The sequence below is a fragment of the Ixodes scapularis genome, unplaced genomic scaffold, assembly GCF_016920785.2.
Source record: "Ixodes scapularis isolate PalLabHiFi unplaced genomic scaffold, ASM1692078v2 PGA_scaffold9__187_contigs__length_104089568, whole genome shotgun sequence".
In the NCBI taxonomy this organism is placed as follows: domain Eukaryota; kingdom Metazoa; phylum Arthropoda; class Arachnida; order Ixodida; family Ixodidae; genus Ixodes; species Ixodes scapularis.
Genome location: NW_024609884.1, coordinates 60,882,453 through 60,899,746, shown reverse-complemented (window position 1 = coordinate 60,899,746; position 17,294 = coordinate 60,882,453). Strand labels below are relative to the sequence as shown.

At 46.7% G+C, this 17,294-nt stretch overlaps 1 protein-coding gene across 4 annotated transcripts in view; it reads right to left on the bottom strand.

The window, feature by feature from the left end:
* Window positions 1-506: 506 nt before the first annotated feature.
* LOC8027571 (nucleolysin TIAR) overlaps window positions 507-17,294 on the bottom strand; it is a 98,435-nt gene continuing 81,647 nt past the window's right edge. The window contains exons 10-13 of one of the 4 annotated variants that reach the window (XM_029983288.4): window positions 10,454-10,538; window positions 2,020-2,146; window positions 1,721-1,863; window positions 507-1,661 (exon numbers count right to left, since the gene is read on the bottom strand). In XM_029983288.4, the coding sequence (XP_029839148.1) occupies window positions 1,526-1,661; window positions 1,721-1,863; window positions 2,020-2,146; window positions 10,454-10,538 (491 nt within the window). In that variant the 3' untranslated portion in view covers window positions 507-1,525. Of the gene's footprint in view, window positions 1,662-1,720; window positions 2,147-10,453; window positions 10,539-17,294 lie in introns of all 4 variants that reach the window. The other 3 variants (XM_029983189.4, XM_029983254.4, XM_040503827.2) reach the window with 3 other exon arrangements.

Sequence of the window (17,294 nt, the reverse complement as noted above, 5' to 3'; positions counted from 1 at the left end):
TTTGTCCCCCTTCTCCAGCGATTATCGCCGTTCTTGTCCAGCTCGCTTGCACCTTTGCGTTGCCTTATCACTTCCTGAAATTGCACAATACATGGAAGTATAGCTTACGCAAGCTGCTAACCGTTTCATGGCCCCTTAGAAGGAATGCCTTCTGTTTCCACTGTCTCCTCACAAAACTGCTGGAGATTGTTCATGACTGAACTAAGCAGGATGTTTTGCAAGTGCCCCCAGGCCGTCAGTGTTGATCCACCCCAACATGTGGCTTCCACGTGACACCAAGCTACAGTGCTGGTCGTTCCTACTTGTTGCTTAAAAGTAAATCAGCGTAAAACTGCTCAGTAATAGCAACTCTGGTGCCAGACACAACCAGCACGGCAGACAAGATCACGTCAGTGCAACCCGAAGTAGGTTAAAGAGAGAAGTCCACACTGGCCATTGGTGGCCTCCAGTAGCAGCAGCAGTACAGCAGCCGCCTAAAGGGCCGCCGTTCACAAAGCACACGAAGATTCGGTACAAATCTAACCTCGTCGTTTATTCCGTCTCCATAGCCACGGTCGCCCAAGTTGCACAGGTATGCAAAGTGCTTCGGCCAGAGAACAGAGTGGTCCTTTGGGGGGGGTTTCGCACCGAAGAACACGGGGGAGCAACTGCTCTTGTAAGCTGGAGCAGCGAAGATACGTCACACTATGCCCTTTGTTTCAATTTCACAACCGCTTCCGATGAGTGCAGCACGTCGACAGGCATCGGGGTTCCTCAACGCCTGCACAACTTCAGGCCGGGAACCAAGCTCCGTCGTCATGCAGCTAGGCTGGAGCCGACCGAGTACTGGAGGACTACACATGACTACGGGTGTATGCAAGGCCCCCCCACACACACACACATGAGCCCCAGCGGCATCCAGCGGGGAGCGCCGGCAGCAGCTTGGGGAGACGCAGCACGACACTGGCGCAGCAGCCCCCACCAAACACAGGCAACTGTGGGTTACAGCCATTTTTATTCTATCTTAACTCAGTTCGTGGTGCTCTCTTAAGGCTTACAAAAAACAACACCTCCACTTGTGTCCGGCAGCCCGAGTCGTGCCCCTCCGGCGGTCGGGGCCCCCACAGTCCCCCGGGGCACACCGTCGATGCAGACACGGCACTGGCGTTTCGACCGCCACCCCCAAACACAGGCTCCCCCAGCCTCCGGCCAGACTCCCAGGAATGGGAATGCGTGCCAACTCGAGAAACAACTGGCATACACAGGCCCCGCAGTCACGTCCAGACTACAATTGGAAACAGCCTACCTTGTATACAATGACTCGCTCTACCAAACTACAGAGAAATGGGGTGGCAAAATTATGCAGTTTTTTTTTTTTATATATATATATATGTATATATGTTTTATGTATATATATATATGTATAATTTTTGTTTCCGCCCCACAGCAGCGTGGAGAGAGAGGAACCATCTGGGTGAGATGCAGGGTTGTGGTGCACGCTGCGGCAGAAGGCACCATTCCCTGGGAGGCTTGCGTCCTGCTCTGCCTACTGGGCCTGGTACTGTTGCATAGGGTAGGCGCCGATCATGCCGGGCTGCTGCAGGCCCTGGGCCATGGCCGTTTGTGCGGCCACGGGCGGCTGGCCGGGCAGCCCCTGCCAAGCCATCTGCATGCCCACGCCCCTGCGCAGAAGGAGGGGGGGTCAGCCGCCCAGACCGGGGCCCCCCGGGGCACGCCTCACCCGAAGCCCTGGCCATAGTACTGGCTGTACGGGTACTGCACCCCCTGCATGAACTGGCCCTGCACTTGCGGGTAGCCCGCTGCTGCCTGGGGGTACCAGTATCCCATCTGCTGGTACGGGTACGAGTACTGCGTCGCCAGGTTCTGCGAAGAAAGAAGTCGTCTCGCGTCAACGCCCGGCCCCGCCTCCGACAAGGCCGTGGCCAGCGGCGCTCCCCAATCAACGGTCATCACCCCAGGAGACGAGCGGTTGCGCTGTTCTGGCCAGGAGGGATGCTTGTTCACCTCTCCTGGACTCACTTGAGGCTGCTGCTGGTTATTCGGGTCGCCAGCCTCTTTGCCCCACGAGCACTTGACCGTCTGGCCGTTCACGTCCGAATTGTGCGTCGCCACAATGGCGTGTGTCGCCGCCTCTTTGGTAGCAAACCTGCGAGCAAGTGAGGGACCTCCGTTACAGCCACCCACACCCCTTCCGCAGTCCGGCTGCAGAGGACCCAAGTGCCAAAGCCTGCCAACCGGAGATGCCACGAGAGCGCGTCCAACACAAACCCATTCAGGCCCTGTTCCCAAATCAAGTGGCACTCATAAACCCTTCTCCAAAAGGCAGCTTCCAATTCTGCTCATATACACAGGCACGAAACAGTTGGGGCAGGCACGACATCTGGGTGTATGCCCACTCGGCTCGTCTAACTTAGTGTCCAACAGCAAAGTTGACCACCCAAGGCAGGTGGTAAACTTCGTTGTTTACCATTTCACTTCAATCTTTACCATCCAAATTACCGGTGAAGCACCTTCTGCTTCACCGGTGTTTTTGGTAACAGCATTTCATTTGCAAAAAAATTGGAAAACTACTTCCACCAACTCTGCTGGACCCTGTACAGCATAGTCTAGGTTAATGTGTCAATCTGTGAGTGTGTGTGTGTTGGGGGGGGTTACGTGACAAATGTATGGAGTGCTCATTTGAATAACAAAGAAAAACAGGTGAGGATTAACTATCTCAGGCCTATTGATTGATGGGTAAAGGCACCCATCCACACAAGTTGATGTATGCTGACCAAAACAACTGAAATATAGTATTCAGAGTAGAATCAAAATGATAAAAGTGCATGAGATAATTTTTTTAAACAAAAGGTACAAAAAAATTACCCCCCCCCCCCCCAAAAAAAAAAAAAAAAAAATCAGTTTTAAGCATTAAGTTAGTAACATTAAAGGAGAGAATAGGATGCTCGGGCCCAAAAAAAGTGCAAGGTAAAAATATATCTGATACATAAACTGCAATTCACCAGCGCTGTTCAAAACATAGAAAAGAACCACGAGGAGGGGCTCTCAATCTTTTCTCTCTCGGGAAGCTTGCAGACCTCATAAATAGTAGAAAAATTCCATGAGACAGGCAAAAATAATTTGTTGTACAAGTCTCCTCGTTGTAAGGGTTGACAGGAAAAAATAAATCATGCAAAATAGAGTGTGAGCATTCGCATAGCACTGCACCTGCGCAACATAGGAGCTATTCCTGTGCGATTCAGTGGAACTTGGACTTTGGAGTCACGGAAGGGAAGCTACAGCTTAAGAACATGTTTGTCATTCTGCAAACCGCAGATGTAGATCGTAAAGGAAGCAAGCGAATATAGGGGGTATTCACTAGATGCCGTATTTGGGGGTGCTTTTTGGAGTGCATGCTCCGAACGAGCTAACATTAATGGGCTGCTAAGACCGGCAAATCTTGATGGTGAGGAATGCAGGTTGCAAAAGAACCGAGGAAGCTCGCCGTCAGCACGTGCTCAGCAGTTGCACACACAGCTATGGCCGCCAGTGAATACTCCTTATAGCCACAAAATTCAAGCTCCCTCTGGATTACTCGGAAAGAATCTCGACGAAGATCCGCGCACTCCTCAAACTGCTGCCCCGGCAGCAAAAAGGGGGTTGTGGCTATCACTAAAAAAACTTCTCATAATAAAAAAAAAAAAAAAAAAAAAAAAAACTCGATTTTGCTCAGGTTTGGGAGATCCAAGACCACTGACATACATGCGAAATAAAGGGCACAACCATTTTTACCTGTTGCATTGATTAGCCCCACCAGTAGCATTCATTAGCCCAGAGGTTTTCAGATGGGGTTACCCAGACCCTTTGGGTTCGCAAAGGCATTCTAGGGGTCCGCAAAGGCGTTCTAGGGATTTGCAAAGCCAAGCCTCATCAGTCAAGCCCGGCAATTGAGCTGTATTTCAGACTCTGAGTTGTGCTGTCTTTCATCTTTTGCCCAGCCTCGGGGTTTGTCTTAAAATTAAAAGTTGTATTTTCTCAGATTGAGAGGAAACATTCCAATTTCCGGGCGAGTTTTCTCGTGATATGTCAATAAGGCAAGTACACTTCACACGAGCCCTTAGTTATATCCAGTTGTTAAATCACTATCATAGTAATTAACTTACAACTTTCCCTTCCCCTCACGAAGAACGGGGCCCTCCATCATCTCCGCAAATCCACAAGGGGTTCGCAAAACATCAATGGTTGAGAACCACTGCATGTGCCAGTAGAGAGCACCTGTTCTGTTTACTAAACACCTACTTATTTTGTGGTCTGTTTCAAAATGTAGGAATGAAGTTGTAATGCACTATTTCTCATAAATGTCAGAAGTTTGGCTAAGTGGAGTGTGATGGCAGTATTAGCAATATCAACACCAAAATTGCAACAAAAAAGAAAAAAGAAACACTTAGATTGCCATGTTTATTTTTTTTATTTTATTTTTAGATTTGTGCTCAGCCGCTTGGACTTCTTAGGACTGACTCCAATGAGCTCAAAATGTGCAATACACTCCGGCAGTATGTCATTGAAAGAGAACTTAAATTATTGGAGAGATTCAACCACACATGGCCTCACTTATTGAAGATGTTGGTACAGATGCCTCACGGTACCTCTGGCTTTTCGTCTCTGTAGCTTATAAGCAGGGTTGGGCAGATACTCTAAAATGTATTTGGAAATACAAATACTCGGATACACTTAGAATACACAAAAAATATTGATATTAAAATACATCCGCACAAAAGTATAGGGACATGTATCAGAAATACACATAAAAAATAGAAAAGCATTTGGAAATACGAACATAGGAATACATTTTGCCGGGGAAGTAACACTCGCATACATTTGTCTTTAAAGTGGGACACTGGCTAGAGGTTGAACTTCCAAACTACTCAAGTGATCGGAATGAAATTTGCAGGGGAGATTGAACTTCAGACGTATGTGTACTGTGCAAACTCTCAGCTCTCTAAGACAAATTTACATACCTGCATAAGTTGATGTGCCTCTCTTCCTTAAGAAATCTATGATATGCAAATGAAGCTATTAAGCACCATTTTGACTGCTTGAATATAAAGTGGGGAGTATGGGACTTCGGGCTATCTAGTTTTAATAACTCAAATTAACTATTTCAGGAAGAGTTGTTGCCTTAAAATATGAGATGCATATCTGTCCTATGTCAACCTTTGAAAACTTAGTTTTTTTTATCACTGAGGACTTCATCCTATAACAAAATAAAAGTAGATAGCCCGATTCCCCCCCCCCCCCCCCCAGTAAATTTCAGTTCAGAAACATGTTGACTGTGGTATCAGAATACTTTCACCTTCGAACAAAAGATTCCTTCATATGAAATTTGCAGCAAAAAGTGGAACTGAGAAAAATGCATTCAAACATTGAACTCCTTTACTTTGTTACTGCCTCATAATGTGTTGAAAATATTTTAGATCAAAGGAACTAGGCGTATGGTTAGCAAATTTAGTGTAAGGGTGTACAATTAGTTTCTAAAACAGAAAACCTCAAAATTGAAAAATGAATTTTTAAAAAAAAATTGAAATTTAGGTTTATGTTTTCTCTTAAAGGGGCAGTGCAACGACTTTCTAACTTTGGCCAATTAACTACGGAAATTAATCTGCGTCAACTATGGAACGAAGAACAGAAAACCGTATTTTCTTGCAAGCGTTAGTTTTTATTTTAAAAAACAAAACAAATTGAAGGTCAAAGTGCCTCAACTCTCCACGTCACCTTTGGAGTGACATACTCTGGGGGATAACGTGGTTTCCTGTTGGGTTTTCTCTCTGGAGACTCCAGACGCTTCCTTTGTGATTGTCGACGTCAAAAGGATTAGCATCGGCGAAGGTCACGGCGAGCGATCGACACAAGAGACGGTTCGCCATAGGGCTGACGGCGAGTGTAGCAGCAGAGGGGGAGAGGTTTTGTTCACTTCCGCGTATCCCCTAGAGATGCTAGCGTAGTTCCCGTAACCACCACACGCGGCTTGATCGGTAAATACTAAGTGTTTTTTGCTTCTTTTCGCGATTACACGGCGGAACAGCAGTTTTTGGGGGCAAGGTGACCCACTTTTGGTCCCTTGTGCTTGGATAAACAACATAAAAAATACAAACTGCCAATTTTTTCGACATTAAAATTGTTACACTACCTCTTTAAAGAGCTTTGTGTTATGTGAACAGTGGTATTACTGAAAAAGTTACTATTTGTAAAAGAGAAATTAAACAATGTTTTGCTACCTATTTCACCTATACGACTTTTCTGCCTCATTTAACTACATTTGTTGAGAATTTTTAAATATCTCGTCAATCAGCCGCTGCCGATTTGGGCAAATATCTTAGCAAATGAGATTAAGCGTTCCACAGGACACTAAGGCTAAAAAAAAAAGTCATCCAGTGAAAACAAAAACTCATACTAACCGTGAGAAAAAAATTGAAATTAAACTGACGTTCTCGAGCCCGTGACTGTTTTCGCACAGAATTGCCATTTTCCATTTAACAAAAAGCTGTGGGAACTAAGCGAGTCTTCAGTAGGTTAGAAATACCTTTCGTCCAGAATGCAGTGCAGTTCTCTTTAAGATATATTGCACGCCTTCGAAGCAATATCACACAAACCCCCAAATTCGTTTTATATCTAACCAAATATCCCCGAACGCTCAGCATCCTCTAGCCCCATGTCGGTACCTTTTCTGCAGTCACTTCAAGACGTTTCCTTTATATTAAATGTTCTTTTATCTGATGATTCGAAGAGATAAACTTTACGCTCACCCTAGTAAATGGGGCTGGGAGTGCAGCGTACAGTTATGAAGCTCGTGCCCACAGTGTTTTCAATGTTTTGATTCTACAAAATATAGTTGCCCAACCGAAGCACCCCAAAAGACATATGTTGGATCTTTGGAAACAGGGAAGGGAGTCACAAATGCCAGGGGCCATGGCCCATAATATTCGAAACAAACCTTGGTCTGCATGATAACTATGTCTCAAGGTCTGATTTCTACCCCTTTCGCTTGGGGGTCACTGATTTCTCGAACATTTAACGAGATCCCTTGGCTCAGGATTCTATTGCAATACAAGGAATACAGCAAGAATGTTTCCTGATACTGAAATACAGATACTGACTGAAAAATTGTATCGGGATACAGAAATATAAATACTAAAAATATTTCTGAAATACTATTGCGATACTGCCCAACCCTGCTAGGGTTACGTGTCCCAATAAACCCTCACCGGTAAAATTTCCGTCAATTCAGATTTACTTCAAAAACACAGAATTTAAGGCCCGTTCACACACTTGCAACCATACCTTGGCAAACCTCACTCATGAGGGCCCTCACTCACCCTCATCTTCACAGGTGAGGTTTGGCTGAGTGAGTTTCTGAACCAGGAAAATTCATGAGTATGAGGGTGAGTGAGGGCCGTGAGGGCTGTGAGGGCTGTGAGGACGGTGAGTGTGTGAGGGCCGTGAGGGCGGTGGGTGCGTGAGGGCCATGAGTGCGTGAGGGGTGTGAGGGCGGTGAGTGGCGTGAGGGCCATGAGTGCGTGAGGGGTGTGAGGGCGGTGAGCGCATGAGGGCCATGAGTGCGTGAGGGCGGTGAGTGGCGTGAGTGTGTGAAGGGCGTGAGGGGGGCCTGAGGGCGGTGAGTGCGTGAGGCCCCATTCAGATGGAGCAACTTTCTCAGCAATTTTGGTGTTTATGGTGGGGTGTTCTCTAGCTTTTCCTAGATCGACACGAATTGCTGAGATTGAGTCCGGCTCGAAATAAGCGAGCAACTCGGAGCAATTCGAAGACGTTTGAGGCGACTGCATTTAATCAGGGACGCAATATTTTCATGTGATACCTCGTCCCGGTGATGATGACAACAAAAGACTTGGTTCTGGTATGAAATTGATCGTTTTTCGAAATAAACTGTTTCAGGAAGGTGCGTTAGTATTCTCAACGAGATATAAATGCATAAAAACACGTTTATAGCGCGTAATTGTGTGTCTAAATAGTGCAAGAAAACAAAAATTTCATGATGAGGATGGCAAATTGCAGCAATTGGTTGTTGCGTGTGAACGCGGGCGGCCCGTGTTGCTGGTGGTGCGACGTCAAGTTTCTGGGCGAAATTGCTCCATCCGAAGCTGGCCTGAGTGGCGTGAGGGCCATGAGTGCGTGAGGGGCGTGAGGGGTATGAGGACCGTGAGGGCGGTGAGTGCGTGAGAGGTGTGAGGGCCGTGAGGGCCATGAGGGCGGTGAGTGGCGTGAGGGCCATGAGTGCGTGAGGGCCGTGAGGGCTGTGAGTGCGTGAGGGCCATGGGTGAGTGAGGGCCATGGGTGAGTGAGGACCATGAGTGCACGAGGACCATGAGTGCGTGAGGGCCATGAGTGCGTGAGGGGCGTGAGGGCGGTGAGGGTCGTGAGGGCGGTGAGGGTCATGAGTGCGTGAGGGCTGTGAGTGCGCGAGGGGCGTGAGGTTCAGTGAGGGTGACTGAAGGGCTGAAGGTGAGTAGGACTGTGAGGATGAGGGTGAGTGAGGGCTGAAGGTGAGTGTAGCTGTGAGGGTGAGTGAGGGGTTTAAGTGAGTGTGGCTATGAGGGTGAGGGAGGGCGACCTAAAATGCCGACCTCTGCTTGCAACCGAGTAGGACCGACAGAGATTAGACCGGTTTTTAAGCCTCTTGCGACAGCTTAGGGCCTGCTCCGCAGTAGCGCATCCGGTCCTATGCTGTCGCCAGAGGCTTAAAAAACGGTCTTGTCTCTGTCAATCGTACTCGGTTGCACGTGTGTGAACGGGCCTTTAGAGGTCGCGACGGCCAAATAAAGTTGTATTTTACAAATAAATTTTATAAGAGCACGGGGTGTTTCCACTAAAATCTTGGACTACTGACAAATGGGGATTTACCGTTTAGCTCGCCAAGGTTCGTTCAAGACAATGGGTCCTGGTACCTATGGGTCATGATCAAAGCCATTGTTTAGGTTTCCAGTTTGGACCATACTATTTGTGCTTCTCAGAAGGAGGGGGGGTAGTGTTTTTATAACAGTGAAAGCTATGAACCCATACATTTCAATGGAGAAGAGGGGCTGCTGAAGCTTTCATGTTTCCCAGCAACTGTGAGTGTAGTCATTTCAAGGTATTGACTGCTCATTCAATACAAGTGAGTTCTAATAAACGATTGTGTCGATATTTTTTTTTTTTTTTAATTTGAGAAATTGGGAACAGTTAAATTAAACTTCTTATTTGGAGATTTAGGAATCTAATGAAAATAAACTCTGATAAACCCCAAATTTTCAGCAAATCTTCCACCTTGCTCATGCAATTTATGTCATGCACCACCAGAATCAAGGTACAGACCAACAAAACGAACACTACTACTCTAATAATGATGAAACAAAGCAAATGAAGCACAAACAAAAGGAAAGTGACTCCTCCGTACAAACATGCACAGGTGGGGGGAAGAAAAAGAAAATTCCTCCGCAACTGCACTACGTCGGACATAACCGATGCTGCGCGGTTGCGCCACCCGAAACCACGGCAGGAAAACCACGGCAATGTGTCGACGCGTCAACAACGGGGCAGTCGCTGATCTTCAATTAAATTGCCACTTCAAAGGGACATACCATATTTATTGGAATATAAGGCGGTCACGATTATAAGGCAAGGGGGCAGTTAAAGGCCCCAAGAAAGAGAAAAAAAATGTCATATTGCTATACTGAGCTTCGAATATAAGGCGGGGTATGACTTTGAGATTACAGATTTTAGAAAAAAACCTTGCCTTATATTCAAATAAATACGGTACACTCAGACAAGCTGGAAACGTCGGTGTTCTTCCAAAGTAGCTCAACGGAAACCCTTCACATAAGTGCAATTCAGTGCAGCGCATCCGTGGAATACATCCGTTGATTCTGTGCTTTTGCAGCATGTAGCCTTGCTCCCGATGATCAGAACAGCGCCTGCCTGTAGTTCATTGCATATCCTAATTAAAACTTTGGGGAAAGTAAAATTTAATGGAAAGAACTGAGTATCGATTAAAACCACCTGGGGATCTCTAATGCGCCAGTGAACTCTTTGTAAGCACCTTTGATGCAACAGGCTTCAGCCAGATTGCGAGCTCTTCGAACGGCGTTTCTTTGCAGGTAAACCTCATGAAATACAGCCTCAGTGAACATAGACGAAGAACAAGAAACGAACATAACAGGACAACAGCCGTTGTCCTGTCGTGTGTTTTTTGTTCTTCGTCCGTGTTTACTGAGGCTGTATTTCATTGTGTTTTAACTCTTACCAGCTGGCTCAATTTACAACCCTACTTTCCTTGCAGTGCCTAGGGACAGGCACACCTCCCGATGCAAGCAACCTCGCTTCGCACACTTCTTCAGATGCCACGCTAACCGGCCGACAATTGCGTCAGCGAAGCAACAGCCTCCCAGGTAGTTCCACCAAGGTAGGCAAGGACAAGACTTACCTAACAAACGCATAGCCTTTATCCTTGAAAACTCTGATCTCCTGAATGGCACCGTAGGTGTTGAATGTTTTCTGCATTAGCTCCTCTGCAAGGACAAAACGTGAAAGCTCAAGAAAACAGCAACAATCAAAGTTCATACCGAGTGCTGTTGCACCTCTGGGCACAAACTCTGCACTGTTTGCTGATCCCAATAATGCCAGGGGAAGCCCAGTGATACTCGAGATTCATTTCAACCCAGTCTACTTGCACCTGTACAACACAATGGCACCGGGGACACAAAAGAGCGAAAGTATGCCTCGATACGGTTCACCCCGCAAGTCCTGGCAAGCGGCAAACAAGTGAGAGGCAGAAAAGGTGCAACTCCACCCAGTCTCAATATCATTTTGTCAGAGGCCCCTCTAATGCACACTGAGCATTCAGACTATGGGACAAAGGACATTCCAAAGCTTTGTTCACCACTGGGTGGACAAAGCGCTGGAAGCTACAGGTGCGTTGGAACAGTCAACTGCTGCTCCGGTAACATCTGATCACACTTTCTGTGAAAACTTGGGGGCAGAGAGTAGGGTCAGGTGATGATAGGAAGGCGTCTCATTGGTCTGGCAAGCATGCAGCTTCCACCACCCTCCGAGCTTAGTGGTGAACGGAGAAGAGAGAATAGACATGATTTATTACTAATGACATCTCTCAGTGGTCACATGCAGCACTCAAGCCTTCGTGTCACCTTTGAGGCTTCCGCACCGCCCCTGGTCCCCCTGCAATGTACTCCGAGTGTGTTTTTAGGGTCCCGTGATATGAGCCAATACAAAATGGGTTACGGATGTTGAAATTCATTGAAAACTATAATATTCGCAACCCCCCCCCCCCCCCCCCCAGCTTTTTTGTGGTGCCACAAGCTTTTAGATTGCAGTCTAAGAAAAGTAATACGCAAAATGGACGTCGAAATTTGATTCAACAGTTGAGAGTGGATCAGCTGGGCTAAAACCCATCGCAAGAAAAAGATGCATGCCAGCAGGAATGACTGTTCCTAATGTCTAAGTGAGCTTGTTTGTTAAAGCAGTTTCTCAAAACGAGGACAGAGTTTGGACACTGCAAGCCAATGTCCCAGCTTAATGGTGTGCTGCGACCTGTACTTCATTTTCATCGATGCCACCGTAGAGAGGCCAGGTTCACATTTCTTCCACGTTCCTTAGCCGCTTCGCAACCCGCAACCCCCCCCCCCCCCCCCCTTCCCCCCCCCCCCCGCCGACCACCTCGCAACCCTCTGCAGTTTGGGAAGCAGCGTGTTGCAGGATTGCATGTTGACCTGCCCACCTGCAGACACAGTCCATCTGCACCCGGCAAGGTTTTTGCGGTACAGTGCAATCCACTTATAACAATCAGTTTATAGACTAGAAAATATCAGTTTCTAGTTCAGATACAACAATAATCGGTTATAACGATTGCATTTTTGGTTTTTCTCATTATCGTTACAAGTGGATTGCACTGTACATCCCTGGTGACCGACAGGAGCAGAGTGGCAAGAAGGTTGTTCAGTTTCCTCGCCTCCAACGCGCGCTTCCGACCTTCAACAACGCTTTGGCGTTTCACGAGCTTTGAGCGCAAACGCACAGCCAAAGCACGGCAGAAGGCAAGAACCAAGCACAGGTCGGGCGTTCACAAGAGACGCAGTTCTCAACCTGCCAGTGACTAGAGCAGGGCTGCCATGTGTTGGGGTTCGTTCCTACTTGGCATCTGCAACTGCACGAGCTGCAAGAAAGCGGGCAGTCTGCGACCTTGCAACTGGCCTCTTAGCACAAAGAACTGAACTCTACATCTGTTTGACCGTGACATCAAATTTTATCGTCTCAATTCTTCGTGGACTTTAGAACTAGAAAAGCTATGGGTAGTGTTCTATGGGGCGGGATACCCACAGTGTCAATACACCCCACGTGCCATACATTCCAAATACATAACTACCAGTTTTATCCAGTTCTTATTTTGGAACTGAGACACTGAACTCGAGACTGTGGACTGCTTCGAGTTCAGTCGGCAGTCAAGGCAATCAGCAAGTTGGAGACTGTTAAAACCCCAGCACCGCTGCCACGTGCCTATATGTGGTGCAAACCTAAAGAAAGACAAAAGCAGCGATGTGCTCACGCCGACTGCGTCGTGGGCTCGAAGAGGTGTACTTAAAAGAAACGCAGTGTCCTCTGGAAAGCTAGGAAATTTTTCCATTACATTATTCCAATCTTCCTCTAATCTGTAGACATATATACTCAAAGACACTCGTAAGAGCCTAATACTAAATGGCAATAACAGACAATATGTTACTGTGCACTTTCTGTTAGCTCACTCGTGCAGCTCTGCACGCCACTTCAGTGTCACAATCCGTCGCAAGTCAAGAACACTCGAATGAGGTACCTGCATCCTCTGGCACATACCTCTGCCATGATCAGACGGCATAAAAAACGCTGCTAAGGGGTTTGCATTGCTCGCGAAAAAAAGGAAAGCAAAGCGGCGCAAGGTGGTTGCGTTGCCAAGCACGGGTGTCAAAATGCACCAACACGTGCAGCTGCGAATGAGTCAACAGGGAGTTTTAGAACATAAACTGTAGTAAGCTGGGCTAGTTGGTATGCATTAAGCATGATGATAGACTGTGCACAAATAGACAGAACAGACAAAGTAAAAAGGGAACGGAAGAGAAGCGCGTCTCTTCCGTTCTCTTCTTACCTCGTCTGTTCTGTCTAATTGTGCGCCGTCTATCATCAGTTTTAGAATAGCCTACACAAAAGCTTTGCATACCCAAAGAATTGCATAGTTGCCCCTGCGAACGTGCCGACTGCTAACCGCAATTGGCACTTCGCAGGCACCATTTTTCGGAAAATCACTCGCATATGCAACAAGTCTTTGCATTCCTCCATGGAGGATTTGTGATGCACGATAGTTGGCTAAAGCCAAGATGAGCACAGTTAGAAAATGGAGGCTACTTGGACTACGGCCGTGACTGCTTTGGTGGTCGTCGTAAATGCAACGTCGGCAGCACCCGTGACTGCTATTTTCAACACAAGACGACGTTGCACTCCTATGGGAGTTGCACGTCACAAACGGTTTGGAAGACCTAGCAGGGTTGGCAACAATCACCCGCACTTTGCTGCTTGCAACGTGCGAACGCTTCTCGGCGAAGGTCAGTATTCGCAACTCCAGCCCACCGCTCGCCCTCTCGTGGAGGAACGAAGGACCAGAGGAGCGGGCCACGCGGCAAAGACAGTAGCAATGACTGTCGGGCCTGGTGCTGCAGTTACCGTATGGTTCTGTTCGGCGTGTACGTGCATCATGCAGTTTTAATGACAAAAAAAAAAAAAAAAGTGTGTTAAAATAGGAATTGCTGTGTTCTGCTTCGCAACTTTAAAAAAAACATAATTTTTTTAATGCACGTCAACACCCCCCTCACCTGCGATATGCTCCTGCCCTGACCACCTTGTATTTGTAGTCAAATGAATTTTAGCATACTGACAGTGACAAAACGCATGGAAAGTCCTGGAGAATATAACCCAGTCTCTTCCGCCATCAAGGAATTACCATCCCGCCAGCTACAGAGCGTTGGAGTTGCGAATACGAAACCTCTCCTGCCGAGGCGACGGGAGCAGGCACAACCAGTCGACCGCTCGCATTGCATTCTCATATTTATACAAATCTGAAGAGTTGCTCTAGAAAAAGAATTTTTGTTTGAAGTTGCTTCATTTTGTGGGTGAACTAAAACTTGTTATAGTATCTTGGTGGAGTTGCCCGCGCGACATGCTTGGGTTTTGCGTCACGACGGAGACACGCTATTCTAAATCTCTCGTGTAACATATGTCAACTCAAGCACTAAATTTGGCGCTATTGTGCATTAAAATTATGTATGTTATTCTGAATTTCCATAATATTCTGTTGTTTCTGTGTCTCTCTCGTCTATGGGCTTTCTTCAGTATCACTGCATTGACTGCCCGTCTGCAGACTCTTGTTTTAGAAAAGGCATTTTTTTGCACTGGCAATGATTATGGGCATGTGAGAGTAGCGGGGTGTTGATGCTCAAACGCGATGTGTGCGAGCGTCCAAATTTTCGTCTCGGTTCTGCTGCCTCAATATTCACATGCGAGGCAAACTTGTTGCCCGACAGCTCAACTATGCTTAATATCTCCTGGATATCAGCAGAAAATATACTCCTCGGCGAAAAGAACAAAAACAATGCAGAAGTGCAGCAGAGCAATGAATCTAGGTGGCACTGACAGAGCGAAGTTTTGCCTTTGCTTTATGCAAACAAAGTTGAACAACGCTAGCCAACATACCTCATTTCACAGGAATCCGGCCAGTAAAGCCAAATGAAAAAAGTGGACGTTCGCCAACACTGTGTTGCAGTACAAAAAGCCCTTCGTGGATTGATTGTGTACTAAGAAAATTCGACAAAAACTGCCTTATTGGCATGCAGCACTAACACGATTCCTTTCATCAGCTGGGCTAGTCCCATTAGAACGCTACTTAGTTTGTCCGAAATTAGCTGCAAGAATTTCCGATAAAGAAAAGCAATGTGACCCATATTTATTTTGTCAAGTAGTTTGTATCCTGATTGGCTGCACAGCAGACTTCCAATACCTCACTTGTTCTAGGTCCAGCCTAAGTTCGGGCGGTAATTTTTTCTACCAGATCCTGGTGGCTTTCAAACTTGTTCTCGCAGGCACAATAAAAAATTACCGCCATTTCCTGACCCCACGCTTCACTCGTCTACTATCTTGGCTTACCCCATTCCTAACCAGGTCACCTGGGCAGTGGGGTTCCTAGCAGTGGCCTATCCCAAGTAATTTTTGCATAATTAGAAAATCGTGCTGAACACCGGAGTGGGCTTTCGTGCGGGAGTGGGGCGCCTGCCAGAATCTTACGGTAGTCACGGTGCCGACAGACACTTGCTCGAGGTGTTCCACAAGGTATTCCCTGCCGACAGAGAAGCCCCCTTTCAAGCAGTATTGCCACGGGACGAGCGGAGGAGAGTCCTGACAAATAACACTAGCTCTTTGTTATCTCACAAACAAAAGTCGAACCAAGGAGTGTCCAACCTCTGCAAAGCTGAGCGAGCTGACTTGCACAAAGGAATGGTGGGTCCACTCTGCTTCCAGACCAGTCAGCCACCGGAGTTCTGTGACTGGAGGTGTCGCAGGAGCACATGCAGTGTTAGTGCTACCTCTGAACAACACATTCTTTGGCAGTCACTGAAAACGAGACCACATTCGTCGCAGCCTTGAGAAACGACGGGACCCTTGTTTGGAAAGCGTCGTGCAGTAACTTGGTGGCAACTTTATCTGTCTTATTCGCAACAAGCCTAGAAACTGCACTTGTGCCCACGTTGCTCAAGGAGGACTTGCAGCCCATTGTGCAGTGAGCACTATCTGAATAATTTGAAACACGACTAATCTAACTTCTAGTCCCAGGAATGCCCTGGTCTGTCCCTAATATTCAGATTAAAGGATCACTCCTTGGACAGCGACAAAGTCACATTCACACTCTTTCACTTCAAGCATACACCGAACCCCCTTGAAAACAAAAACATGTGGAAGTACTCGAGATGTATCCAGAAGTCCATGCCACGAATAAGGCAAACTAATGAACCGATAGATCAACACGCGTTTACTCGTCATGGGATAAAAGAACAACGTTGGAGAATTATCGCTCTCCCTTCTTTCAGCCCCCCACGCCCCCCCCCCCCCCCCCCCCCTCTCCACGACTTGGCCAGCCGATGAAACCAGACAATAGAAAACTTCCCTGTTAGTAGTGTTGCACCTAATAGTTTTATAATAGCACGATTTCTCTAATGCTGCAAATGCTTATTACCAACTTATACATCTTGCACGCATGGTATCTAGTGGCTCACGGAGCTATCCGCTGTCGTCTACATGTTGCCAGTTTTTCACACAACTAATGTGGCTTTTTTTTTATCACCGACTCTCCCACAGAGGAGATATAGAAAGTTTTCCCAGAAGGTAAGACACAACCATTTTAAGTTGCACCTTCTGGGAATCGCACACCACCTCAGGTACGTCCACATGCACCATGCGCCATAAAACATATGCAGACTGAGCCGATCAAGCGCAGCTAACAGAGAGGCCGGGGAAGTGCAATGACTGCAGACCACTGAAGAAAACAAAGCAAGACCAGAATAGTGGAACAGATGAAATTGAAACCACTACCTACTTATATGGCAAAGCGTTTAACAAGCATCCCCTTAATGTCTTAATTATGGCACTACAAATTAAAACTTTCTGTTAAAATTTAAAAGCTGAATATTTTCATGAGAATGCAAGATGTGTCGTAATCATGTTTTTTTGTTTTTTTTTGGTATAAAAAGACAATGCCAGTCTCTATTCCCAAAGTTCAATGGTTCCCAAGCACTGTTCGGCTCCAGATCATGTGGCCGCTTGTTCTGGCTGCGAGTTGAGGGTGCTAACGCTGCTCGTTCTTCAATTTTTTTGCAAATACCATTGCGTAGAGAGAAAAACTAACGCATGTTTCATAGGTTATAGAAATCGGGGATTCGTTCTGAGTGGTATTTGTAAAAAGTGTGAAAATTCGTGCACCGCCACTTAAAAGTTCCACGAAATTAGACACACAAAGGCTACCTTGATGGAAGCAATATGTGGGATGCTTCTCAACACGATCTACAGCTTGAGAGGTTTGCGCGCAAGTTAATATTTAAAAGGATAGCTTATTAATCCGCATTAATCAACCAGTTTGGCGCATAGCAATAAATCTTTTGGCTTGCATAATAGGGCTGAACAATACTATGTCAACTCGACACACGTTGCGTGCATCAGCTTTTTTTTTTTAGGTCTTG